Consider the following 27,846-nt stretch of genomic DNA (forward strand, 5'->3'; position numbering starts at 1 on the left):
TCCAAGACCTCATAGGGACGTTAGCATTTTCCACTACTTTTTTTTTTCTTTCAATAATACCCTTGTCCATTTTGTGTTTTAGTGAAAAGAGACAAGGGTATATTAATCTTTTATATAATAAATGATTGTCATTTATATAATAAATGTGAATGGCATTTTAAATGCTTTGACAATTAATGCCAACATAATAATTCATTTATTAAGGGTATAATAAATGTATTTATTATATAGCCCACATGGGGAGACCAAATTATTGAGATGATGTTTTGTGAGGATGATCTCTATGGTGAGAAGATCATCCTAAAAAAAATCAGCCTAATCTGAAACTTCCGACCCCATCAAAATTAAGTGGTCTACAAAGTTGAAGAATTATGGACCGTCAATTTTTAATGTTAATTTGTATATTACTTTTGACGGGGTGAGAAGTTTCAGAATGTGCTAATATATATATAATGGCGTCAAAAGTAGTTTAATTTTTTGTGAGGATGATCTCCTAATTAACCATAGAGATAATCCTCACAAAAAATTCAGCTTATTTTCGAAACTTATAACCTATATATATTAAAAAATGTTTGGCTCTCTTTAGGGCCTTTAAATACTTCTCATGAGGTCTTGGACATTATCATTCCTCATACACATACATGTTTGGGTCCAAAATTTGTCTTATGAGTTAAAAGCTTCATATTGTGAGGAGATCATCATCACAAAATCTTGTCACTTTTCGAAACTTCTAACACCATCTAAAGTGATTTACAAATAAATAATAAAAATCGATAGTCCACAATTCTTGAACTTTGCAAACCACTTTTGATGGTGATAGAAGTTTCAGATTGGGCTGAATTTTGGTGAGGATGATCTCCTCACCATAGAGATTGTTGTAAAAAATTCAGCCCAATAATAAGACAAATTTTGGTTCTAAACATGGTTTCCCTAATGTGGGTTGTTGAACGTGGCCCTATATATATATATATATAAACACAATGATAGATCCCAATCTCTATATCTTATAAATAAAGAGGGATTGAGATTAAATCTCACTATAAATCTCGTTGATAACTTTTAACTTTATTGTCTCTCATCTTCTCTTACTTTTTATGCATCCTTTTCCACTTTAGTTGCATATCATCTTCTACCTCCCTTAACCCTAAAAAGGATGCTCATGCCAGTAGGCACAAGTAAACTCATAAAGAGGTGTTGGGATTTAATTTCATTACGAATCTCCATAAAAAAATTAACTTTATTATCTTTCTGTTCTTTTAGTTTTCAAAAGTACCAATCCAAATTTATTATTTTTTCTTTCCTATTCTTTTAACTTCAAGAGGATGCATGTGCCTACTGTGTATGTGCACGCATGTGTGTGTATGTTTGTGTGCGTGTGAGTGTGTATATAGGGGAATCCTAGTTTTCAAGACCACATGATGACATTAGCAATATCCACCACATTCATTTTTCAGTAATATCTTTATCCATTTTATTTTTTACCAAAAAATACTAGGTATGTTAGTCTTTTACATAATAAATATATTTATTATGTTGGCATTAATTATCAAAGCATTTACTGCAAATAAGACATTTATATTCAAAGACTAAAATGCCCTTTGTTTTTATTATTTAAAAGACGAACATTTATTATGCAATGAAGGGCTCCATAGTCATTGCCAGGGGAGGAGCTAGTAAGGATACTGTTGTTGGGCGGGGGGGAATCAATTTTTTGGTGATTTTAGACTACCTTTGCATTTTTGTTTTAATTTAAGATGTTCTTTTGTTTTCAATTAATGACATGCCTCCTTTGACCCTATTGCTCCCCTCCCTCCACTTTTTACCCCCTCTTGCTTTAATTCTTTTGATTAATTAGATAACCCTTTACATTATGATGAATATTTGAGATACCCCGAAACTTTGTTTTCAAACTGATGACATGGCACATTCAACATGTTTTGCCTTTTATAGACTAACTGAAGATGATCTAAATAACCTCATTTGCAATTGGCATCCAAATTTTTTAATTTTTTTCTCTAAAATTAGTCATCTTCAAGTATTTCATGTCTTCAACCTCTATAAAAAATTAATTTTAATCTATTTAACTCCATCTTCAATCTATCATTTTGAACATTGTCATAAACCCTTCTATAAAACGTTAGAACTTTTTAGCAAAAATCTCATCATCTTCTTTTCAAAAATCCTACCTTATTTTCCCGAGAGGTCCTCTTCTACTGATTTTGGGAAGAGATCTAATTCGAATGGTTTTCGATTTCATGTTAAGAGGGTAATGAAGTCATCTAATTTTTTTCTATTAGATAGGACCGAGGTCGAGGGGGCATGTAGGCGTTTTGGTAGATATTTGAGATAGCCTCCTATGTTTTTAAACTGATGACATTACCCCTTGACTTGGGGCTTATCTCATACACTAATGAGAAATCACCTAAATACCCTTTTTTTTTTTCAACTCCTAACCAAAAACCTTGAATATATTCCTCAAATTAAACCATTTATCTTCAAGCCATCCAATCTTATAATTAAATGTACTTTGCTTCCCATAAAAAAATCTTGGTTTTTCCCTTGTCATTGTGTGATATTTTTTTTAATATAAATATTACACAACCTCAAATAAGGTATATATATAATGAAAATTACCTCTTATAATGTGTGTGTATATATATATATTTCCACTATAAGAAAAAAAAATATTGCAATTTCGTGACTATGGAAAAAAAGGTATTGGACATTGCTAACATCCAACTTACATTGTGAATATATAAAGTATATGAATTCTAACAACAAATTTTTCCCCTTCTTGGATCTCCTTTTTTGTTTTGTTGTTATTGTCGTCTTTAGTCTATGATCGGACATTGCCTCGGTGCAGCTGGGGGTTTAGAAGCCATTGCTACAATTAAGGGCATAACTTCAGGGTGGTTGCATCCAACCATTAACCAATTTGTATGTACTTCTTCCAACAATTCTTCTAAAACTGGTGAATGAAGTTAAAGAACAGTTTTTAGGGAATTTCCATAAAGGTGCTTTTTTTCTTTTTTTAATTTATGTATTATTCATTTTTATTTCAAAAATGATAAATTACATTTTTGATAACAAAATATTTCAATTAAAGTGAAGGAAAGCTTTTCTTGCAACTAATTTTTCCCCACTTTAATTTTAGTAAATAGTTAGAAAATTCGCTTGATAAAATGATAAACCTTTTATCCCTTTAAAGTAAAATATTTTAATTTAAAAAAATAATTTACCATTTTTGAAATTAAAATGACTAGTGCACTGAAGTGGGAATTTTTCTTTTTTAAGATTTGTCATTTTCATAGATTTCAATTTCAACATCGGATAGCTTCAACTATTTGCCAAACTGATTTATCCTTCTTTTTATCATAACTGTAGAATCTTGAGCCTTCAGTTACCTTCGATACTATCCCAAACAAAAAACAGCATCATGAAGTCAATGTTGGTGAGATGTGGACCCTTCCTTTCTAAGTTTTTGAAAAAAAAAAAAAAAAATCTAACTTATCTATAATGTTTTGTTATTTGCAGCCATTTCAAATTCTGTTGGGTTTGGAGGGCAGAATTCTGTCTTAGTTTTTTCAGCATTTAAATTATGATTTATCGAGCTGTCGATTATTATCAAAGAACAACAAACTAGCTCTTCCCAAGATAGATTTCTTGTAGAGGTTGTTCCATTATTGTATTTTCTAAGAGTTCATCGCTGGCTCTTCAGGGATCAAAATGTATTTTGTAGTTATTCAGTATTCAATGTGAAAGTGGATTCAACAAGATCTTAATCTAGGTTGTTTACACGATCTTGGTGGGGAATTTCATTCTAATATCTTCAAGTTAACTCTTTATGACATTTCAAAAAATATTGTCAATATTTGACTGAATGAAAAATGCTAAAGTACCTTGAAATAACACTCGTACTAGCATTACTCGAGGATGAAGTGTGTAGAAAACCGTTGCAGCTTTTTCTTGAGATAGAGTCTTCAACACTTGAGGAGAATCGATGATTCTCTGTACACCCAATATTACTTCAAGTGTTATTTTGGAGTCACTGTAGCAAGGCTCTTGATTCAATTTCTCTGAAAATTTGTTTGACTCCATTTTTCCCCTTCATTTTTTATTGGTTCAACCTAGGTCTAGCAATATACCATTATCACCCAACATATCTATGAGCCCAATTAAACTAGTTTAGTTCTAAGTGAATAGGGTCAGGTTGGCGAACTTTGACGTATTTTTTTGTTCACTACTTAATCCAATGCTTGATAGGTGAACATGATCGGATATATTTGAGTCCAATGGTTAGACTTGACTATTAATTGGGAAAATATTATTAAACTTCGAAATATACCTAATTATTTTCATTTCCACAAGGTTCAACATTAAATTCATGGACAGATACTTTTTGTATGTATTTCAATTAAAATCTTTATCCACTTTGCGAAATATTTTTGTTAATAATAAACTTAGATCAAATTAATCAATTTTAAGCATAAAAATGCAATATTTTGGTGGAAAAATTTGATGAGAATTAAAATTCATTTGAATTGCTCTAATTCCACACCCCCCCCCCCCCCCCCTTAAAATTACTAATAAATTAATCACTTTTAGAAAGGAATTATGATTACTTAGATATATTTATGTCATCTTATTTTATTTAGTCTAAGAAGATCAACACGTTTATGAACATTTATATTTTAATTACTTGGATATATTAATAATTTATTAATAAATATTTAACAAAAAAATATAGTGGTATATATATTTATTAATGTTGTACTTATTGTCTTGTTTGACACCATTGTTCTCATTCCCATATAGAATATAATTGTTTTCGGTTATCAATCACTCTTTTAACATCTCTAATACGTAACAAAACACTACTAATCTTGTTTCCATTCTACATGTTGGATTATTTTTTATGACGTATAAGTGTGTTTTATGCCTATTTTATCATTTTATTTAATTTCGATGAATTTTTTCTTAATATTCCATGCTTTCTATGAAAATTGTATGTAGTTCGACACTACCCAAAATATTTTCATATCCAAGTTGACCGAAATAGACATTGAAACCGAAATTTAATACCTTTATTTGGGCTCTAGTCTGTATTATAGTATTCTATTATGACATATGTCCACAAAATGTATTGAAATATTTTGATTTTCTTAAGGATTGACATGAAATTTAGTTGCTATAGTGTCTTTTTACATATATATTTATGAGGAAATCAATGTTAATTTTACAAAATATTGTGATGAATAGTGATTTTGGTCAGAATTATTAATATCTAATTATAATTATTAATATAAATTATAATAAGTTATATTTCATCTTATTTTTTTGTACTAATCATATATGCATAAACATCCAATAATCCATGTTTTAATTAGTTTAATCTATTAGTAATTATTTATTTATGTACATATTTAAAAAAATCAAAGTATAGTAGTTGAAGGGGTCAGGATTGTAGATAACATTCTAGGTAACATGTTTTGTCTTATATGGGCAAAAAGTTTCAGAATGGGCTGATTTTTTGTGAGGATGATCTTTATCTTGAGGGGGGTCATACTTGAAAAAAAAATCAGTCAATTCCAAAATTATTTTGCCATATAGGACAAAAAATTGTCTACGGAACGCTGACCTAATTTAAGAGTTTTACATACAAAGGTATATGTAGCTAATACGGCTTATTATTTTCACTTTCATATAGAATACTATTTTTCTCTTCTCTTCTGGGACTCAAATATTTTCTTGTATGATTACTACAAGTTGTTAAATCATTGTTGAAGGTTGTAAGTAAATCATCAAAAAAAAAAAAAATTTGGAAAATTTTATTTTCAATTTAATAATTAATAACAATAAGCCATGTACTGTGTAATAATTTAGAAATTATGATTTTTACTTATTTTCTCAAATTTCTGCAATTATTCATTAGGAGAAATTCCATACGTAGCAAAAACAGAGAAAAGGAAGACTGAATAAAAAAAATTAATCTCATCATTTTGAATTCAATGACGTGCATCCCCACTCCAAGGTTTAGGTTTGGTAGGTAACAAACTTCATAAAAGCAAGGTTCCCCTTGAGTTATCAGAACTCCAAGGGAGTTTTTGTAATAAAAATGCAACAATGGTCTTTTGGGTAAACCACTCTAATTTATTTTATAAATTAATTTTTTTTCACTTAAAAAAATTCTAAAAATTACCATCGCATGTCCCTGACTTGCATTGGTTTATTTTGAAAATTACAAAAATATTCATTTAATCTTAAAAAACCATCCTTTATTAATTTTTTTTTAAATCTAGAAAATCACAATTGCATGTTTTATTTTGAAAATTACAAAAATATTAATGTAATTTTCAAAATCAAATTTTTTTAAACTATTTTTTTATTTCACATACATACGTTGATTTTGATTTTGATATTTCTTAAAGTGCTTGAATTTAGTGGGAATTTTCATTGTAAATCTTCACGAGTCAAACTCGTCCACTATTGGTTCAAGGGTTTGCTACATTCGTTAAATGCAATCGTGTCACCTGCTAAAGTCGTTTCTATTTAATTTTTGCTTGGGACAAGTAAAATCAAGGTTTAGGGGTATGATCAAGGCTTAGAAAGTTTATTTTGAAACTCGAATTACAAAGAATTTAAGGATAAAATATGCTTTAAATCCCTAATTAAAGATAATGCATTTATAGTCCATGCTTTTGTTATTTTCAAATTTATTATGATTATTAACTTAATTTGGGTTAATTAATCATGACAAGGTCAAAGATAGGAGACATAAAGATTAAAGAAAAATATTAACAAGAAGTTCATCGCATTCTAGAACCCAAGTTAAAGAACTAGACCGAATTTCAAACTCAGAGGGCCCACTAGAGTCATAGTGCAGTGGACCCCTATGACGGCACGGAGAAGTCGGCAATAAAAGCATCGGGATTTGTGTAGACTTATGACGATGTGATTCATAACCTAATAAATTAGGGTTTGGAGATTTTGTTATACACAGAATATTCCGAATCTAAAAACCCTAATCTGGTCTCTTTAAATAGAGGCTAGACCAAGCCAGAAATTAATTTTTTAATTTTACAAAAACCTTGAAAATGACCATCGCACGTCCCTTGACTCGCATTGGTTTATTTTGAAAATTACAAAAATATTCATGTAATATTAAAAATCCATCATTTATTTATTTTTCTAAACATCGAGAAAAATACAATTGCATGTTTTGCTTTGAAAATTACAAAAATATCAATGTAATTTTCAAAATTATCTTTTTTTATTTTGTTTTTAACTATTTATTTTATTTTATAAAAACCCAGAAAATTGCATTGGCAGGCTGGTGAAATCACGTTGGTTTGTTTTGAAAATTAAAATAATATCCATGCAATCTTCAAAACCACCCTTTATTTATTTTTATTTTTTTATTTTATTTTAAGAATATCCATGTAATTTTCAAATCACCATTTATTTATTTTTTTAAAAGCCAGAAAATTGCAATTGCACATCCCTAAATTCACTCTCTCTGTAGCAGTTCGGGCTTGTATTAATCTCAACTTTCTCGAATTGGGGTCTACAAATTCATGGATTGAATATCAGTTTCGGATTCGAGAGATGAATTCGCAGGTAGTTCATTAGTTGACATGTACTTCAAAATTGGTGGGAGTCTCGACGATGCTTGTTGCATCTCTAATTGGTTGTATTATAGAGATTCTGTTTCATGGAACGTTATGATTTCTGGGTTTGCTCAAATTGGCAATTATGATGAAGTTTTGAGATTGTTTTCGGAGATGCTGGTTGTTGACGGATTGAGTCTAATGATTTTACATTTACAAGTTTGCTTAAGTGCTGTTGTTGTTTAACAGAGGTGGAGCAAATTCATGGACTTGTTTTGCAATCTGGAATTGAAATTGATGTTGTTGTGGGCAGTGTTCTTATTGATTTGTATGGGAAGTGTAGGAGTGTGAATTCGCGTAAAAAATTTCTCGAATCCATGGAAATAAAAGATAGTTTCACTTGGAGTTCGATAATTTCTGGTTACTCGAGAAATGGTGATGGAGATGAAGCTGTGATTTTGTTTCGAGATATGTGTCGACAAGGTGTGAAACCTGATCAACATGCCTTGTCAAGTGCGATAAAAGCTTGTGTCGGGATAGGAGAAATAGAAACAGGAATTCAAGTACCTACCCTTACGATAAAAAATGGTTACCAAAGAGATTGTTTTGTTGCAAGTGTTCTCTTAATTCTTTATGCAGATTTTAATGAAATGGGCACCGCAGAAAATGTTTTTAGACGGATTTCCGATAAAGACTTGGTCTCCTGGACTTCTATGATCATGGGTTATGCTCAGATGGATGAGGAATCTAATCTCTCTTGCATCAAACTCGATCATGAACTTTGACGAACTACTACACTAAAACCTGATGGAGCAACTCTAGTTGCAGTTATAAAATCTTGTCAAAGTAAATCGAAATTAAACACGGGTCTTCAGATCCATACAGAGATTGCGAAGTCAAGCCACAGTTTTGAAACTCCAGTTGGGAATGCAGTGATCTATATGTATTCTAAGTGTGAGGCAATAGAAGATGCTCGTAATGCTTTTGTTGCCATGTTTCACAAGGATGAGGTTTCATGGAGTTCCATCATAGGAAATTATGCTCAGAATGGAGTAGAATTAGAATCTCTGAGGCTTTGGAAAGAAATGTTGGCAGATGGGATCCATTTAAGCTGTTTTAGTCTCCCTTCATGCATTTCAGCTTGCTCGGGCCTCCCAGCTATGGATTTGGGAAAACTGTTCCATTCTTTTGTTATTAAATATGGTTTTCATAAAGACATCTACGTGGGGAGTTCGTTGATAAATATGTACGCCAAATGTGGAAGCATGGAAGATTCCATCAAAGCTTTCAATGAACAAGGCAGCCCATATGTTGTAACTTTCAATGCTTTGATCTCAGGACTTGCACAACATGGAAAAGCACGTGAGGCAATCAAGACATTCAAAGAGATGGAAAAGATGAACATGGTCCCAAGCAAAATAAGCTTCTTATCTGTTTTATCGGCTTGTAGCCATGTGGGTGCTGTAGAGGAGAGTGTGTTCTTTGATTTGATGCATCAAAAGTATAGAATTGAGCCAGAAGCCGAACATTATTCTTTATTGGTGATGTTTTTGGTCGTGCCGGGAGACTAAAGGAGGCATATCAAATTATGTAAAACAATGTGGGTGATTCGGCATGGAGGACATTGTTAAGTGCTTGTATGAATTATGGGAATATAGAAATCGGAGAGAAATCAGGAGAAAGGGTGATGGAACTAGACCCCAATGATCACGCTTCATATGTGGGGGATTGTTGGAAAATATCTGCAGTTTTTTCCAGATTTTTGTGACTGAGTGGGTCTATTCGAGCTACGATTTAAGTGGGTCTCACAATTTATTTGAGGCAGAACTACTTGGAAACTTATTCTTCTCAGTGAAGAGAATAATTTATGTATTTAGTTGTCAAAAATCACATTTGGGTAAATAAGAAATTGACTCCAAACAGCTCCTACTAGCATGGTTTGTTGTATGTGGATTGTAGAATTATTGAGTTTATTAGTGAAACTATATAGTCTCACATCGAATAGTAATAAAAAAATTGTCTAGTTCTTATATAGAACTTCTCATATCACTTAAGTGAGTATGAGAGAGAGACTTGGATAAGCCTATGGGCTCAAGAAGGATTTAATAATCCATTGGTCCAAAAAATCCTTAATGCGTGTGCGGGCACACTATGCGAGCACAGGGGGGAGGGTGCTTACTTAGAGGTGGGAAGAAGCTGGAATTGAGGCTTAAAATGGCAGAGACGGGGGTCAAGGAGGATCCTAGAAGTAGTTGGTTGATCATCAGAGATTGGGTTCATGCGTTTATGATGAGAGACTTTTCACACCCTGAAATAGAAAATATTTTCAGAGAGTTGACTATACTGAATCAATAAATGAAAACTATTGATTCGAGGCATGCTATCGTTGATGGTTTATATTAGCAAATTTTATACACAATGTCTTGCATTGTTTGGTCAATGAGCCACCTATTGGATAGGCTACATTCCCAAAATTGTATTAGTTGGTTGTGTTAACAACCCAGACATCAAGTGTAAATGAGAGATTGTATTGGCACACCAACTTTTACTTATAAAACACCAATCCTTTTGAAATCAAAGGATTGTTTATACCTAGAATGGTGTTATGACTAAGTTATAACTAAGGGCCCGATTGATTTAGCTGCCAAAATCTGTTGTCAGCTTCTGTTGTCAGAATTTGCTGTCAGAATCTGTAACATTGAAAAGCTTGTTTGATAGAGCTTTTTAAAACTATTGTGCTGTTGACTAGAATCTTGTAATTACTGTTTGATACAGTTTCTAAAATCTGTTGTAGTATGGTAAAATGACCAGAATGGTCTTAAGGTTGATAGTGCACCCAAAATGCATAAAAAATTATCAGAATACCCTTATAAATATATAATTATATTAAATATATATAAATATAATAAAATTATATAAAAAATTAATAAAATAGTTGTTTTCATTTTAAAATGTTTATAATTCTAAAAAAATTATAGAAAAATTTATAATTCTATAGAAATTTTGACAGCATATCCTTTTGAAAATGGACATACGAAATTTTCTTGATTAACAAATACCTACATAATACGCAATCCAACAAAATGCACCCAGAATACATCAAAATTATCAGAATACCCTTATAAATATAATTATACTAAATATAAATAAATATTATAAAATTATATAAAAATTAATAAAATAATTTGTGACGCCCCGCCAAACGTTAACACAAATCCCAATGCCAAATCTCAAGGTACTAGGTGGCACCTCGAAATTTCGGCATGGTCTCCTCTGTTTATGTTAACGTTTCACGGAACTCAAACCTGATAAATCCATTTATAACAAAACCTGTATAAAAAGCTGTAAATACAGGGAATGAACAGCGGAAGACTAATTACATCTAATATGTAAGTAGATCAGAGTGCGGAAGATTTAATCATATACAGGCTTACAAAATACTCTCACTCTAACATAGGCCTAAACTCTCAATCCAAAAACTACATACATCCTGGATGAAACTGGCAATTCTAACGGATGTAGCCTTAGTGCTCACCAGGCAATAAACTCTGATCGTCGATCTGACCGACCAGATACTCCTCAAATACTGACTCTACGCTTGTCTCGGTAGCTGCAAGTGCTGAAACTAAAAAAATAGGAAGGAAAGGGTGAGTAACGAAAGTTACCCAGCAAGTCCACAGCCAATTCCTACTAATAACCCTTCCTAAGCATGATCGAATAAAGCATACTGAATATTTTTAATACATGCAAGGTTTTACAAGATAAAATACGATCAACTGGTACATATAGCCAGGGATGAGCAACTAAACAGTTTAAAAATTACACATAACATCAATCATCCATACTCATTATACATTTTCCATTTTATGCAAATAATGTTGACAACATTAAAATAATAGACATGCTTCTCAGTTTGTAATTCGAAATATAACAACAGATACATAATACAAGTGGTGGAGTATTGGAATTAAAGAGTTGGGATTCACGACTGGATCGCTCCCAGTCGGGACATGATATTCCTCAATAACATCGTAGTTCCTGATTTTGTGGCTGGTCGTGTCTACCACGCTTGCGGAACCATTTATCCGGCTCAGGCTGGCCGTTTGACGTGACCGTAAGCAATGGGTCTTTTTTCGATGTGTCAGAACGTTCGACTACTACTAGATTGTTAGTGATCACTGACTAATCATCTTCGTCTATGCCTATCAGGCGTGCATGTATTCCCAAATGACACTCTACTCGTATACGACCACCTTTACAATACACGTTCACTGGTAAAGATAAGAAAGGAATGGACCCGGATTCCAGTTGTGACTCCACTCTCATACGCGTCCCATACCACGTATGAGTTTGGTGGTCCCTACCGTACATCCCAGGATAGTGTACCCCTCCGGATGATGTGACACACTATCCCTTCAGGCATTCACAAACCCTTTAACAGCTCACAAAATAGCTACGTACATATATGATTTTTCATTTAAAACAAAAGAGAAATTAACAGAACAGGGTTGAGAACGGATATCCAGTTCCTACCATGCAACCGTGGCCAATCGGCCTAAAATAAATAACAGTACTCAGCGCAAGCGCTAACATAATCGGAAATAAACATGCAACCCTTTCATTAATAACCTGGATATCCTTTCACCAACCTACACACAACATACAATGTAAAATGCAGACATCACCCCTCGGGTGTGATTCTGACATTTTACCGTTCATTCCCTTTTCCCATTCTCTCAACATTCTCATTTTTCATCCTTTTACATCGACCATCCATTTTCGATCTTTCAAAGTCATTCTTTTGGTCTTTCCATTGAAAACCCTCAAAGTTTATTTAAAAACAAAGTCCCAGCGATGCTCGGGACCAAGGCTGTTAAAAATAGAGAAAGCTGGTGAAAATTTGGCTAAGTGTCAGAAACTCAATTTTTCAAAGTTCTCGAAATTGAAAACGGGTTTTTCGAAATGAAAGTCTCGATCATGAGATTCGACACCATATAGTTTTCGTAATCTAATTCAAAGAAACGCGAAAGTTATTTCATTTTGAAAACTTGCCGAAAACGTCGAAAATTACGTTTTGTTCTTTAAACCAAAATTCGGATTTTGATCCTTTGAGATTTGGATCTTAAAACCATTCCCATTGTTCCGAAATGGGGGGTAAAACCTTAATTTCATTAAAGAACTTAAAGTAAATGGAAAGTAAAAATTAAAGAGGACATTTACTTTAATGTTTTTAATGAAGTAAAGGGTGAGAAATAGTGTATAAGGTGTGAGGAGGTCAAGCCAAGAGTCAGAACACTGTTCTGAAGAGAACTGTGTCTGTCGGTGGCTGTCGGCTGCAGAATCAAGATGCTGTCGGTGGAACCGACATAATACACATCGGCAGGTGTCGGTGGGACCGACGGTCCTGCCGACAGAACAAAATTTTCGGCGGCTTCTTGGTTTGGTCGGTGGCAGAAGCTCCATTCTGTCGGTGGGACCGAAAGAATGCCTTCGGTAGGTGCCGGTGGAACCGACCCTACCCGCCTACAGCCTGAACCTCACTCGCGATTTTTGGATTTTTCGATCCCTTTTTCGATTTCTTCTTCCATTTTTCGAACCATTCGACCCACCCACGATTTTGTTATCAAAATTCGATAAAGCATAAACAAAACACCTACTTCTACCATGAATTTGAAATCAAACACCAATTTCTATGATTTAAATGCAAACAATAAGTTTTGTTTCAAAACCCTAAATGCACATTTGAGAAATCTAAAGTTACCAATAAGAATTGGAAGTCCCTTACTTGGTTGTGGACGCCAAGGATACAAGCTAGCACTACCAATCAGGGTTGGATGGCTCGAGAGTCGAGGTTGGGCTGACTTGGATGCGAAACGAGCGAGGGTTTCCAAGGTATCCGACAATGACGTTTTCCTTCTCCTCTAAAATGAAGTATAGACCTAGCTCCTAACTCGATGAAGCCCTCGGATGGAATGTGTTGGGGTTTACTCGAGCTACCCGGCTGGTTTTGATGGAGGATGGAGAAAACGAACAAGAATGAACAACCAAAGGTGGTGAAGTTGTAGCCCTCGTCGTGGCCGACAACTTTGCCTTCTTCGTCGAGGTTCAACTCGGACTCGTTCGCTCACAAACTTGACGGAAATGGGTCGAACCCTAGGGTGGAGAAGTGGCTGTCGTTTGGTTTCCTTGGAGAAGAAGAGAAATGAAATGAAATAAAAGAAATAAGATTTCTTTTATAATAAAGCTGAGGGTATACTTGTAATTTCCCCATCATTTCTAGTTTCGATCGTAACTTAACTATTCGGACTTGAAAAACGACAAACGAATATACCATTTCGAATAATTTTTCGATTCGGATCTAATGATGTCATCAAATCTTTTCGATTCTCGCTCTAACGAAATTCCACTGTTTTGGGTCCCACTTAACACGAAATTCGAGGATTCTATAACTTCTTTATCCGAATTCGAATTCGGACTTGCTTACAGGCTAATGTATATATTTCGATCCTTTTGAATCTAATGGCGAAGTTGATTTTATTTGAAATTAATCATAACAAAATCCGAGTATTTTACTCTAAGTCTCTCCTTCGATATTTTCTTCCAAATCTCACCATTTACTTTCCTCGAGATATGAGTTGAAAATCCGGGGTGTTACATAATTATTTTCATTTTCAAATGTTTATAATTCTAAAAACAATTATACAAAAATTTATAATTCTATAGAAATTTCGACAGCATCTCCTTTTAAAAATGGATATGTGAAATTTTCCTGATAAACAAAATACTTGCACAATACGCAATCTAACATTCACATTACATCGTATATACATAACACATCCACATTACATCGTATATACATAACACATCCACATAATATCTAATTTATATTTTGACATCATTTAAATATAACAATCATAGTTAATATAATAAGTAAAACTAAAATAAATAATACATCCAACAAATGCATACAAAATATATTTTTCATTCTTCTTATTTGACTTCGTTACTTTATCTTGAAGAACATTATCATTGATAATGTCAACTTCATCCGTCCACACAAAAGACCTGCATGTCTCTATAAAGTAAAATAACATATGAATTAATATCAATCTCACCAAATATAATGCACACCCAACATTGATATCAATGCCATATTACCCGTCAAAATGAACATTTATAAAATATCCTCCCATAATTTTCTTTTGTTTTAGCTGTAACTAATGTCATCACTCGACCACATGAACAACATAGTACATACGTATAGTTTGCCATCAATGCTATTTATTATACACAAAGAATATAAATAAATAAGTATCGAATCTTCGAAATATACTTAAAAATAGTATAATCTTTATTCCAACATTGAATAATAGTATTTATAATTACAATGCAAAGTAAAAAACATAATATGAAAATGTATCAATGATTGTCAGTAAAAATGACATCAGCTATTGAATCCCTATGTATTTTCATTGTTTGTTGACTCTAACGACCTACTAATTTGGAAACTGGATACTCTTGATAAGTGATGCCTTCTTCTTCTACTCCCGTTGATTCTTCTTCCTCAAATCGAGTAAATTCTTCATCGACAATCACATATTTTCTAATAAAATTGTATAATGCCATGCATGCAACAACAATGCTTCATTGTTTGTCCAAACTATATGAATGCATCAACTTCAAGATTGGTTATTTTACTTTAAAAACTCCAAAGGTTCGTTCGATTACGTTCCGAAGTGAAAAATGTAAATGATTGAATAGTTTATTTTGATCATTTGCCCGTGATCTCCTATAATCTTGTAAATGGTATCGAACACCTCAATAAGGTGCAAGATAACCATCCATGAGTGGGTACCCAACGTCGATCAAATAGTATTTACCTATTATCTAAAAAATTATTAATTTCTAGAATTAAATATAAACAGACATAATTAACAAGCTTTTAAATATAGACCTGGTGGAGGATAAGAAAAAATTAAACTGGGAGTATTCACTATCTCAAGAAAAACTCGTGAATCATTAGCCGACCCTTCCCAACCAACCACCACATGAGTGAACAACATGTCAAATGAACATGTTGCCATTATATTTTGTGTGAGTCGTCCCTTATGTCCTCGATATCGCAGTTATTCTGATATTGGTACAAATGCACTAACATGTGTTCCGTCTATCGCTCAAATACAATCCTACATATTTTTAAGGTATATTAATATATAAATATTAATAAAATAAAAAAATTTCAAGTATATATATATATATAATTACCTTAAAATATGGTCAGAAATGAGGATTGTTACGATTGTGCGAGGAGGCTTCATTAAGGTCGGGAGGTACAATTAAGGACATTGACAAGTTCACAATAGTTAAAAGAATTTTGTTGAAATACATGCTAATCGTTTGAGGTGAGTGATCAAAATTATTTGTAATTAATCTTTGTCCTTGATTATGCCCTATTATCAATAAGAATATCGCTAGTTGTTCTTGAATAGTAACATACCATCCCATCTTTAATAGACCTTGATCTTTCAAAATACTACACAGATTCAGAAATAGGTGTCGTTCCATTCTAAATAATGCATGACACGTCACACGATTATCATCTAATGTTTTTCGCACAAAGTCAATCCCCTTTAACTGACTATTACTATGTGGCTCCCTTTATAAGAAATTATCATAATAAAATAAGGAACCTAAGATGGCTCCTGTAGTGACTATACTTAAAATACTTGACTCGACAATATTAGTGGTATCACCATTTGAACCGATGGTATCAGTTGTATCATCTGAATCAATAGTAATCATGGTATCAACATTCGAATCTATATGACCTGCTTATGAATTCATATTAGTCGTATATATCCATCTAATAGAAAATATTAATCATAATATCCATCCAATATCAAATAAAATATCTATCTAACAAAAAATATAATATACATCCAACAGAAAATTAGATATCTATCAAATAGAAAATAAATTATCCAAACTTCAGAGCATATTACACCATAATAATACAAAAAGTAACCAATGTATATTGCACCCTATAGGTGCATCATAAAACCCACATAAATATTAAAGTAACATATAAACATGTCTAAACATCTTTTCCAGCCATAAAATCAGACATCTCGTCCACCAACCACCTAAAACGAACCTCTGTTGATCGTAACACACAAAAAAACTCTCTGAATTGTTTGTTCTTCATAAGCATCTTCAACGCAAATCGATAAAGTGCACACTTGGGGGTTAAATCTGATAGTTGGTTTAAGAGTTCGATCGACTCTTGAATACTGTATTTCTTAACATGAGTGGGATTGGTAGAAGTAGATATCTGATTGTGAACTGCATTTACGAGCTTCTTCAATGATTGGCCAATTCGCATAGCAGTAGTCATCTTCTGCCTATGACCTTGAGGTTGTAGAGTATCGTGACTTTTACGTCGAGTGGAGTCTGTGGGTGGGGGTACAGTATGGGTAGCATCATCCTCAAATTCATCAGCATCATCAGGCGTAAAGTGTAGAGGTGTCTGAGACTTTGGATGATGGGTCCCCATGACATCATCTATATCATCCGCATCCAGATTTTCATCCTGGGGTGTTGATGCAGATGGCATTATACTAAATGTAGGCGACCACATCTGGTTTCCAGTAGCATATATACCTCTAAATATGAAATCTAATTGTTTCACAAAGTTCAGAGGTTGCTTTCAGAATATTGCATCTTTTGGATGATGCTATAAAAAATAAAAATCCTAATTTACGTAATGGATAAAAATCTTAAAATAATTAAAAGGATAAATTAACAAAAAAAAAGTGCTTCTAACCACCCATCCACCACTTATCACTTGCATTAATATACCAGTGTTAACATCATAAGAGATTCCAGTATTCATGTAAATCTTATTCCAACATCCCCAAATACCTTTTTGTCTATCCCAGCTGTTCTTCATTTGCCCTCTATCGTAATAAACATCAGTTCTTTTATGAGACTCCTTGACTAAGAATTCATAATCGGTCTTGTCAAGCACTTTATGCGGTCTCCTCCCCTTCTTAATTAAGTCATAACAGATCTCAACCCAAACTTCATGTTGTTTGGATGTCCAATCTGCTTTCGCACTCTTTGAATTGTTATCTTCCATCTGCCAATGGAAATAGCAAGAGTAGTGCATAGAACGGAACTTGTCATTTTCTATTTCAATTCATCATGTTGTCATTAAAATGACCCCACGTATTATGACTACACAATTTAAAATACTATAACATGATTCATTGGCTGAACAATGATCTAAAACTACTATAAACAAAACTTTAAATTGTTTGATTACTTATACCATCTCAACCTACAATTTTTGTATAGTGTATAATCAAAGAAAGAAACCAGGAAGTCTTGTCGGGTTATCATATAGATAGCTGGAAGAACGCATAGTTCTCAATCCCACAGTGAGGGAGTCCTGTTTTCTCAATCTTTAACTATACAAAGTACAGTAATTGATATGTGTATATGTGTGTGTGTGTGTGTGTGTGTGTGCGTGTGTAATTTTTTTTTTTTATAATAAAATTCTAAATTAGATTTTCGAATACAAGATATTAGAATAACTAATAACCATTTCTTCAAACAAAAAACTCCATTGAAAGAACATACAGGTTACAACTACTAATTTTAGCACAATCTTGCAACCAAACAACTCAAATACAACTTGCACTGTATTTCAGTTATAAATACAACTTGCACTGTATTTTACACTTAGAAAAATAAATGTAAATGGAAGAAAACCTAGGATTGTTCATTTCAATTACTATTGAACTAGAACCAGCTCTCATATTTTGAACTAACAATCAACAAATGAGACTGAAAAGTCACAAGTTATTTGCACGTAACTAACTAAAATTTAAAATTTATAGAAGCCAATTCATAGAGAAACAGAGAGATACAAGTTACTTAGCAAAAGAAAAAGTTTTACATAACAAAAGAAAAAGGAATAACAAGATGGTAGCAAGATTCATATGGGAAAATGTCAAGTATTGAAAATAGAATTGATAATAATTCATCATCACATGGTTGAAACAATAAGAAAATCTATCAAGATGCCTGCCTTGACAAAAGATATACCTTTGGATAGAGTTGAATGATGAATAAATATTGATGTTACAAAGCTAAATATTTGAGATAAGACATAGATGATGATGACGACAAACAGGAGATGCAAACTAACATTCTTAATTAGTACATTTAAAGGTCACATGCAAACTAAAATTAATAAATAGTATTCTTACATTGACACACCCCTAATCCTAACTATTTCTCAAAAATTGATATCTCTAAAATTATATTATCATATTCTTATATTGTTTCCTAGAGAGAATATTTTTGAATTTTACCGATGTATATTGGTTAGAAAAATTTTACCAAATATTATCAACATTTAATTTAGGTTTCTAAAAAATGTCTAATTTCCTGTCTGTTCTCCAATTGGAGTTCCGATTTAAGTAAAATCTCTTACGATTTACCTCTGTAAAGATAATAATAATTAACTTATATTTCTTATCATTTTCGATCCAACAAAATTATATTAAAGTGAAAATTATCCCCCGAAAATATAAAAATACATAAACAAATCAACATCAAAATCCAGATTCATTGTAGATCTGGGTTAATAAATCGACATCGAAAACCCAATTTTATAAAACCCTAAAAATATATGAATCTCTTGAGTTGGAGATCGATATTGTGATGGGTATACAAGTAAAACACATTCTCTAAATCCAATTCAATTTCATCAAGAATCGATAACGATAATTGAAATCGATGAGAGAGAGAGAGCTCACAGATCAGGTTAGAAGCTGTTCTGGGAAAGAATGGAAATGCGTCGATCGGAAAAAGGGGCAAACAGAGAGATTGTGTTTGATCGGACTTTGAATCCTCGTCTTTAATGGCGTCGATAACAAATGATGTCGTCAATGGCATCGATCAACGTCGCTGTTTTGATCGGAGTTAAGTTCAACTATAAATGACGTCGATGGGTTTCGAAACTAGCTATTTACCATCGTCGTTGATGGGTTTTGATTTAACGATGAGAATGTCATCGTCGTCGGTAGGTTTCGATCGAAAATATAATCATCGTCGTCGAGGTGGGTCGCCATTGCTGTCGACATAGATGAGAGAGAGAGAGTGTGTGTGTGTGTGTGTGTGTGATAAGGATCGAAAATGGTAGAGGTTTTATCGCAGACAGTGCGTGGAAATTTGATAAATGACAAAGGGTAATTTTGTCATTTCACTCCAGCATTTTTAAACGCAGTTATGCAAAGTTGTTCTTATGCACTTTTCATTTCATCATTTTTTAAACAAATTTGCGTTTCCAAATTCAAAATGCTGCGTTTAGAAGCACTATCAAACACATGAATATTTGTAAATCTTAGCTTTTTGACACAAACGCTGGTAAAACTGCGTTTAGAAGCGTAATCAATAGGCCTCTTGAAAGCGCCCTCGATCCGCGGGGTACGCGGATCCGCTTTTGACCTTTGAGGTTTAGGAGTCGCCACCTAGTTATTACGGTCTAGGAACCGAACATCGACTCAAAACAGATAAAAAAATAACTAATCTACTAAAAAATAAATACTGAGTCCGGAGATCACATTACAGGGTTGGAAGGTGTTAGGCACCAACCCCACCCGGCAAATGTCGGTTTCTACTAATTTCCAAATAAAACTACATTGCTAAAAAGACCTAAATAATAAAAAATAATTTTACCTTTACAAACGCAATGATTTTGTCCCCTCAGATCTGATAGAACAACTCCTCGTACATCATTCCTCGCTTCGTTTTGTCACTGGACTCGCTTCAGACCTCTAAGAAAAAATACCTCCTTCTTAGATATGAATTTTTCTGATTTGTTTATAGATTTCTGAGAGTTTTTTAAGGATTTCTAAGTATTTTTTGAACTAAAATTGGGGTATGGATGTTAGGTAAGGAGTTAGGACTTCAAAATTAGGGTTTATAGGAGGCTAGGGAAGCTTTTCGACCTACTTCTTCTAGGATTTTATTTTCATACGAAAATAGGTTGTAGAGACCTCTATTTATAAATTTTTTTAAGTATTTTTTAGATAGAGTTAGTGTTTAATTAGAATTATAGAGTTAGTGTTTAATTAGATTACTCTAGATAGTTTTATAGCTTGATTAGAATTCTTTTAAATACAGTTAGTGTTTAATTAGAATTACTTTTGATAGTCTTATAGTTTGATTAGAATTCTTTTAGGGTTTTGACTTTTAATCTCACTTGACTGACTTGACTTTAACTTGACTTTAGGATTTTGACTTGAGTCTTACTTGATTGACTTGAGTTTAAGATTTTGACTTGAGTTTTACTTGATTGACTTTAATTTTAATTAGGATTTCACTTTACATTAATTAATGTTTTAATTATTAATTTCAGAATTTTTAATTATTAAAATTGTAAAATTATCGTTTTGCCCTCGGAGAGAACCTTTTGCGTTTTAAGTCGTTTTTCAACGTTCCAGGATGTTTTGGAATCGATTTTTCATAAGAAATTCAATGAAAATATTTGTTTGTGTCATTTATGAAATTTTTTGTGCAAAATGGTCGTGAACTTTATGAGGGGAATATTCGTAATTTTATCGAATTTTGTGAAAATTGGCGAAATAGTTTATTCGATTTGTTGTTTTATGTGTTTAAAAGGATTTTTTTAAGCGTAATATCGACTCTAGGGTTGTTTTGAGGTTAGGGGTATTTTGGTAATTTGATCATTTTTAGTGATTTTTATTGTGAAGCTTTTTTTTGTTTGAAAAATGATAATTTCTATATTTTTGAAGTTATATTTTCCTTGCGTAGCGTGGTTTCTATAATTTTGTTAGTTTAAGATACCTAATCTGAATTTTTAAAATATATCTAGTAACAAATAAAGTATTGAAATAAACATCCATCATTAGGAACCATTGCAATCGAGTTGACGAGTTGATTAATCAGGTGAGTGCAAAAATGGGGTGTCTACAGATGCCCATCTATGTTGGTGTGGCAATAGAAGTTCTCATTGTAACATGAGAAAACATTGTAAAACTTGCTCTAGTTTTTTTATTGTGAGTTATAACACTTTTTATTTTATTAAAATTCCAAATATGACATCAAGCCAACCCATTATGAGCCATTCTACACTGACATCCTACAACACTTTCTACAGCATTGCTTATGTAGAGAACCATCAATTTCTCAAGGAAAAACATCTATGGTTCAGCGCGGTGCTGGGGGCAATATTGTAAGAACTCAGTTTAGCCTTCTTCAACCATTATATAAGGTATGATGGGATACCCACAAACCCGTAAGTCTACCTCTCAACATGATTTCCTGTTTATAAGCATAAGCGAATAATAGATAAGATATGTTAGATCCCACAAACTTGATGATGATCGATATCTCATATTACCTCTATACAAAAAAGCTTAGTTCTTGACAAGAACAATGATCCAACATGGTGAAGTTCTAAAAGAACTAGATGTTAAACACAAAAAAAAAAAAGTTTTATCTCTTTTAACACCTTTAAGAGACAATACAGTTCCAAAGTTTGTAGTAAAAACTGTGTAATACGGTTAGTTGATCAAGAGTTATCAACTAACATGATACTTCTAGAATTCAATGATTTTGATGTAATACTAGGTATGAAGTGGTTAGTTTAAAAGCATGCCCACGTCGACTGTTATTCTAAAATAGTCACGTTCAAAATACCTGGTAGGCCAATAGTAAAATTTAAGGGTTTCAAGAACCAAGTTAAAAAATATTTGAAGAGTAAGCTAAACAATTTAACAACAGAGGAGAAAATAATACTAGAGTAGGTAGAGATACCAGTGGTTAGAGATTTCAGGAATGTATTTCTAGAAGAATCGTCGGGTTTGCTACCAATTAGAGTAATAGAATTCTCTATTGATCTTATTCTAGGTACAACTATGATATCAATCACTCCGTATCAGATGGCGCTAACAGAAACGAGAGAAATGAAATATCAGATTGATGAGTTGACTTACCTGGGATTCATCAGACCGAGCTTTTCACCTTGGGGGACTCCGATTTTATTCATGAAAAAGAAAGATGGATCCTTCCGTTTGTGTATCGATTATCAGAGACTAAACCAAGTCACCATCAAGAACAAATACCCTCTTCCACATATAGAGGACTTGCTCAATCAGCTCTAAAGTGCTCAATATTTCTCAAAGACCGATCTTAGATTTGGGTACCATCAGCTGAAGATTAAAGAAGATGATATTTCAAAGACTACTTTTAAGACCAGGCTAGGGCACTACGAGTACCTAATAATGCCATTTGGTCTTACTAATGCAGCAGCCGCGTTCATGGATTTGATGAATTGAGTCTTTTGGGAATATCTAGATAAGTTTGTGATCGTGTTCATCAATGATATTCTAATCTATTCAAAATCAAAGAAGGAACATGAAGAATATCTAAAGATCACCTTACAAACATTGCAAGACCACCAATTGTATGCAAAGTTTAGTAAATGTGATTTCTGGTTAAAAGAAGTTAAATTCCTTGGTCATGTCGTGTCAAGTGAAGGAGTTTCAGTAGACCTGTTGAAAATTGAAGCAGTGACTAGTTGGAAACAACCCACATTAGTTACAAAGATTAGAAGCTTCTTAGGACTGGCAGAATATTACCGAAAGGTTTGTCGAGGGATTCTCTAGTATTGCATCACCTTTTACATAGTTAATTCAAAAGAATGTCAAATATGAATGGGATGATAGTTTTGAAGCGACGTTACAAGAGTTGAAGATTCGTTTGACTAATGTGCTAGTATCGATAGCACCAGTTCCAATAGAAAGCTTAGTGATATAGACAGACACTTTATAGGTTTGGATTGTGTTTTAATGCAGAATGGGAAGGTAATCGCTTATGCTTCCGTAAAGTTAAAAATACACAAGAAGAATTATCCAGCTCACGATCTTGAGTTGGCATCCATTGTTTTCTCCTTAAAAATATGGAGACATTACTTATATGGTGAGAAGTTTGAGCTATTTTCCCAGAAAGAGTTGAATATGCGGCAAAGACGTTAGATGGAGTATCTAAAAGACTACGATTTTACGCTACATTACCACCCTAGCAAAGCGAACGTAGTAGTAGTGAAAGTGCCCTCGATCCGCAGGGTGCGCGGATCCGCTTTTGACCGTTGAGGTTTGGGAGTCGCCACCTAGTTATTATGGTCTAGGAACCAAACTGACTCTAAAACGGATAAAAACTAATCTATTACAGAAAATCTGAATCCGGGGATCATCTTACGGGGTTGGAAGGTGTTAGGCACCAACCCCGCCCGGCCATTGCCGGTCTCTACTTATCCCAAATAAATCTACATCACTAATGTCAAACCTAGATTAAAAAAAAAAAAAGCTTACCTTTGATCTGCAAAAGTGTTATTCCCTCAGATCTGGTGAAAACGGCTCCTTGTACCGTGTTCCTTACTTCGTTCTATCTCCGGATCTGATTTCTGATCTCCGAGGTAAGGTATCTCCTTCTTGGATCTGGGTGCTTCGAATTTGTTGTGGATTTTTGGGATGTTTTTGAGAGGTTTTTAGGTATTTTTTAGACTAAAATCGGAGTAGGGGTGTTAGGGAAGGAGTTGGGGCTCCAAAATTAGGGTTTTGGGGAGGTTGTGGAGGCTTCTTCACCTACTTTTTCCAGGGTTTTTTCTTTGATACGAAAATAGGGTGTGGAGGCTCCTATTTATAAAGTTTTTAGAAGCATTAGGGTTTGATTAGGGTTTCTTTTAGGGTTTCAATTAGGGTTTTGACTTAGTCTTTAGGGTTTTAGGGTTTTGACCTTAGTCTTATGAGATTGACTTGATTAGTTTAGATTAGGGTTTTGATTTCGGGTTTTGACCTTAGTCTTATGAGATTGACTTGATTAGTTTAGATTAGGGTTTTGATTTAGGGTTTTGACCTTAGTCTTATGAGATTGACTCGATTAGTTTAGATTAGGGTTTTGATTTAGGGTTTTGACTTTAGTCTTATGAGATTGACTTTAATACTTGACTCTAGTCTTACTTAATTGACTTTAATTTTGACTCTAGTCTTATTTGATTGACTTTAATATATTGACTTTAGTCTTGCTTGATTGACTTTAAATTTTTGGAGAACCCCTCTCTATTATATCTTTAATTCTTTGGACCCCCAAATGGAGGGGTCCTTAAAGAAATATCTTGCGAACCCTCAACAATTTTGCTTGAAAACCTGATTGATCAATTTTTTGGTTTAAATTTTATAATTAATTTTATTAATGTTTCACTTTACATTATTTAATGATTTATTTATTAATTTCGAAAATTTTAATTATTAAAATTGTGAAATTACCGTTTTGCCCTCGGAAAGGATTTTTTACGTTTTAAGTCGTTTTTCAATGTTCCAGGATGTTTTGGAATCAGTTTCTCGTAAGGAATTCAATGAAAAAGTTGATTTTTATCATTTATGAAATTTTTTGTGTGAAATGATCGTGAATTTTATGAGGGGTATTTTCGTAATTTTATCGAATTTTGTGAAAATTGGTCAAATGATTTATTTGGTTTCGATTTGTTGTTTTATGTGTTTGAATGGGTTTTCCTAAGCGTAATGTAGGCTCTAGGGTTGTTTTGATGTTCGGGGTATTTTGGTAATTTGGTCATTTTTAGTGATTTTTATCGTGAAGCTTCTTTTTGGTTTGCAAGATGATGATTTCTATGTTTCTGGGGTCGTATTTACCTAGCGTAGCGTGGTTTCTAAGTTTTGTTAGTTCGAGATACCTCATCCGGATATCTGAAACATATCTGGGAAGAAAATGAAGCATTGGAATAAACATCCATCATTGGGAACCTTTGCGATCGGGTTAACGAGTTGATTAATCAGGAGAGTGCAAAAATGGGGTGTCTATAGATGCCCCTCTTTGGCAGAGGGTTGAAGCAAACTAGATAGCAAATCTATTTCGGTAGATAGTGCGATATCCGAATGCCAAAGCTAGTGACAGTTCATTTTGCAGCCTGATTTAGCAATTCGTCTAGGCGTTCGGATCCTTGAGCATAAACTCTCCCCGGACTAAAAGGTTGTCAGGTCCTTGAGCGCGAGCTCTCACTGGCAACGTCAGATCCTTGAATTTTTAAAAAATTCTCCTTGACTGATGTAACAACTGTGCAAGTGTGTGGACTCAAAAATCTGAGGTAAATTTGAGTAAAATCTAAGCGCAAAGTGAATATAAATTAGACATAAACTGAGCATAGATTGAGCATAATTGAGCATAAATTGATCATAATTCTGAGTAAACCCTCGTCGGTAACTGAGCAAAATCCAAGATAACCCATTGGCGGCAATTGAGCAAAATCCAAGATAACCCTTGGCGGAAACTGAGCAAAATCCAAGATAAACCTTGGCGGCAACTGAGCAAAATTCAAGATAACCCTTGGCGGCAACTGAGCAAAATCCAAGATAACCCTTGGCGGCAACTGAGCAAAATCCAAGATAACCCTTGGCGGAAATTGAGCAAAATCCAAGTTAACCCTTGGCGGCAACTGAGCAAAATTCAAGATAACCCTTGGCGGAAACTGAGCAAAATCCAAGATAACCCTTGGCGGCAACTAAGCAAAATCCAAGTTAACCCTTGGCGGCAACTGAGCAAAATCCAAGATAACCCTTGGCGGCAACTGAGCAAAATCCAAGTTAACCCTTGGCGGCAACTGAGTAAAATCCAAGATAACCCTTGGCGGAAACTGAGCAAAATCCAAGTTAACCCTTGGCGGAAACTGAGCAAAATCCAAGTTAACCCTTGGCGGAATCTAAGCAAAATCCAAGATAACCCTTGACCGCAACTGAGCAAAATTGGCGAAGGAATGAAGGACTTTTGGGAAAGAATGAATGAATTTGGAAAAGACTGATCAGAGTGAATTGAATAAATCTGGAAGATACTGAATCTGGAAGAGAAATGATCGAATCCAGGAATGATTGGATCTAGGAATACCATATTAGTTGATCTCTGGACACAGTCAAATGTAAGATCCGAAGTGCTTTTATTTGAACCTCAAGGATTTATCCAAAGGTTTTATGAATTTAAAACCTGAGTTCTTATTTCTTTTGAACCTCAAGAGTTTTTTGAAGAACTGTTATCAAAAGGGTAACCTTAAGTTTGAGGTTTTTAGGATTAACATTGCTAAAAAAAAAATACCCCTAGTTTGACAATAAACATGGCATTGAAAATAATTGAACACATCATTAAAAAATGCCCCTGGTATAAGGAGGGAAATTACATAATTTAGAGGAAAAAGAAAAATGCCCCTTGTATGAAGGTTTGAAATATTTGATTACCACAAGCGCAATAAAGATCCAACTTTTAAGTTTGATTAATTTTAATGAAGATTTTGAGACAGGCTCAAGAGAACAAAATATTTCCTTTTGAGACTCATCATAGAATTCACCATTCTCTCCATTGGTTCACTTGGGGAAGTAAAAATTTTCAGATCGATCGTAGATAAGATACTTGTGGCTTCTGAATCTATGTCTGGTTTAAGCTGAGTATTGAACTTGATTATTCGGATTTCTGATGTTTCAGCTCGAACTACTCACAGCTTGAGATTTTCTTCTGTTTTTTTTTTTGTATGGCTCTAACTTTTGCCTAGATCGCCTTTCCAGGTTTTCAATCTATCGAGCTTGCTCTAACTTTTGCCTAGATCGTCTTTTCAGGTTTTCGATCTAGCGAGCTTTTTCTTTTTTCTTGGCTCTGATTGTTGCCAAAGTTGTCCTTTCAGATTTTTAACTTTGCGAGCTTGCCTTAATTTTTGCCTAAGTCGCCCTTTTTGGGTTTTCAACTTAACAGGCTTCATCATTTTTCTCTGAAGTTCTAGAATTACTGTCTGATCATGCTTCACTACCCTCCTTGACTTTTTCACACGGTACTTAGGAGGACTTTTATAGGTAGGCTTGGGACTAGGCATAAAAAGAAAGGAATTTTGAGGCTCAAAAACCCAAATGCCCCTTGTGTGGCATTTCATTTAAAATTTTTTTCTTGAACTTTCTTCCCCATTTTGGATGATATTTCTTTTTCTTTTGAATTTTTTTTCTTTTTAAATTTTTCCTTTGTCGGGGAATCTATATATATTTTTTTATTTTGATGTGGTCGGGCCTGAAGTAACTTCTCAGGTTGCCTACGTACCCCAAATTTTTGGGATCAGACCAAAACGTAGTTCAGATTTTCCCTCCCCTAGGTTAGGTGA

General features: G+C 33.5%; 2 protein-coding genes and 1 pseudogene across 2 annotated transcripts; 2 read left to right on the forward strand and 1 right to left on the reverse strand.

Annotated features, from left to right (window-relative positions):
• The first annotated feature begins 7,634 nt into the window (after positions 1–7,634).
• Positions 7,635–8,392, forward strand: LOC147387898 (pentatricopeptide repeat-containing protein At4g18520, chloroplastic-like). The gene is made up of 2 exons (XM_086420247.1): positions 7,635–7,746; positions 7,857–8,392. The coding sequence occupies exons 1-2, from the start codon at positions 7,635–7,637 to the stop codon at positions 8,390–8,392; spliced, it is 648 nt and encodes a 215-aa protein (XP_086276373.1).
• Positions 8,393–8,548: 156 nt separating this feature from the next.
• Positions 8,549–9,178, forward strand: LOC147387899 (putative pentatricopeptide repeat-containing protein At3g23330 pseudogene; annotated as a pseudogene).
• Positions 9,179–16,701: 7,523 nt separating this feature from the next.
• On the reverse strand, positions 16,702–19,747 carry LOC147387900 (L10-interacting MYB domain-containing protein-like). The gene is made up of 3 exons (XM_086420248.1): positions 19,649–19,747; positions 17,466–17,745; positions 16,702–17,282 (listed from the first exon to the last, which is right to left on the reverse strand). Exons 1-3 carry the CDS (start codon positions 19,745–19,747, stop codon positions 16,702–16,704), a joined length of 960 nt encoding a protein of 319 aa, XP_086276374.1.
• Between the last annotated feature and the right edge of the window lie 8,099 nt (positions 19,748–27,846).

Source organism: Akebia trifoliata, chromosome 13 (assembly GCF_017979445.1).
Source record: "Akebia trifoliata isolate Shusen 1 chromosome 13, ASM1797944v1, whole genome shotgun sequence".
In the NCBI taxonomy this organism is placed as follows: Eukaryota; Viridiplantae; Streptophyta; class Magnoliopsida; order Ranunculales; family Lardizabalaceae; genus Akebia; species Akebia trifoliata.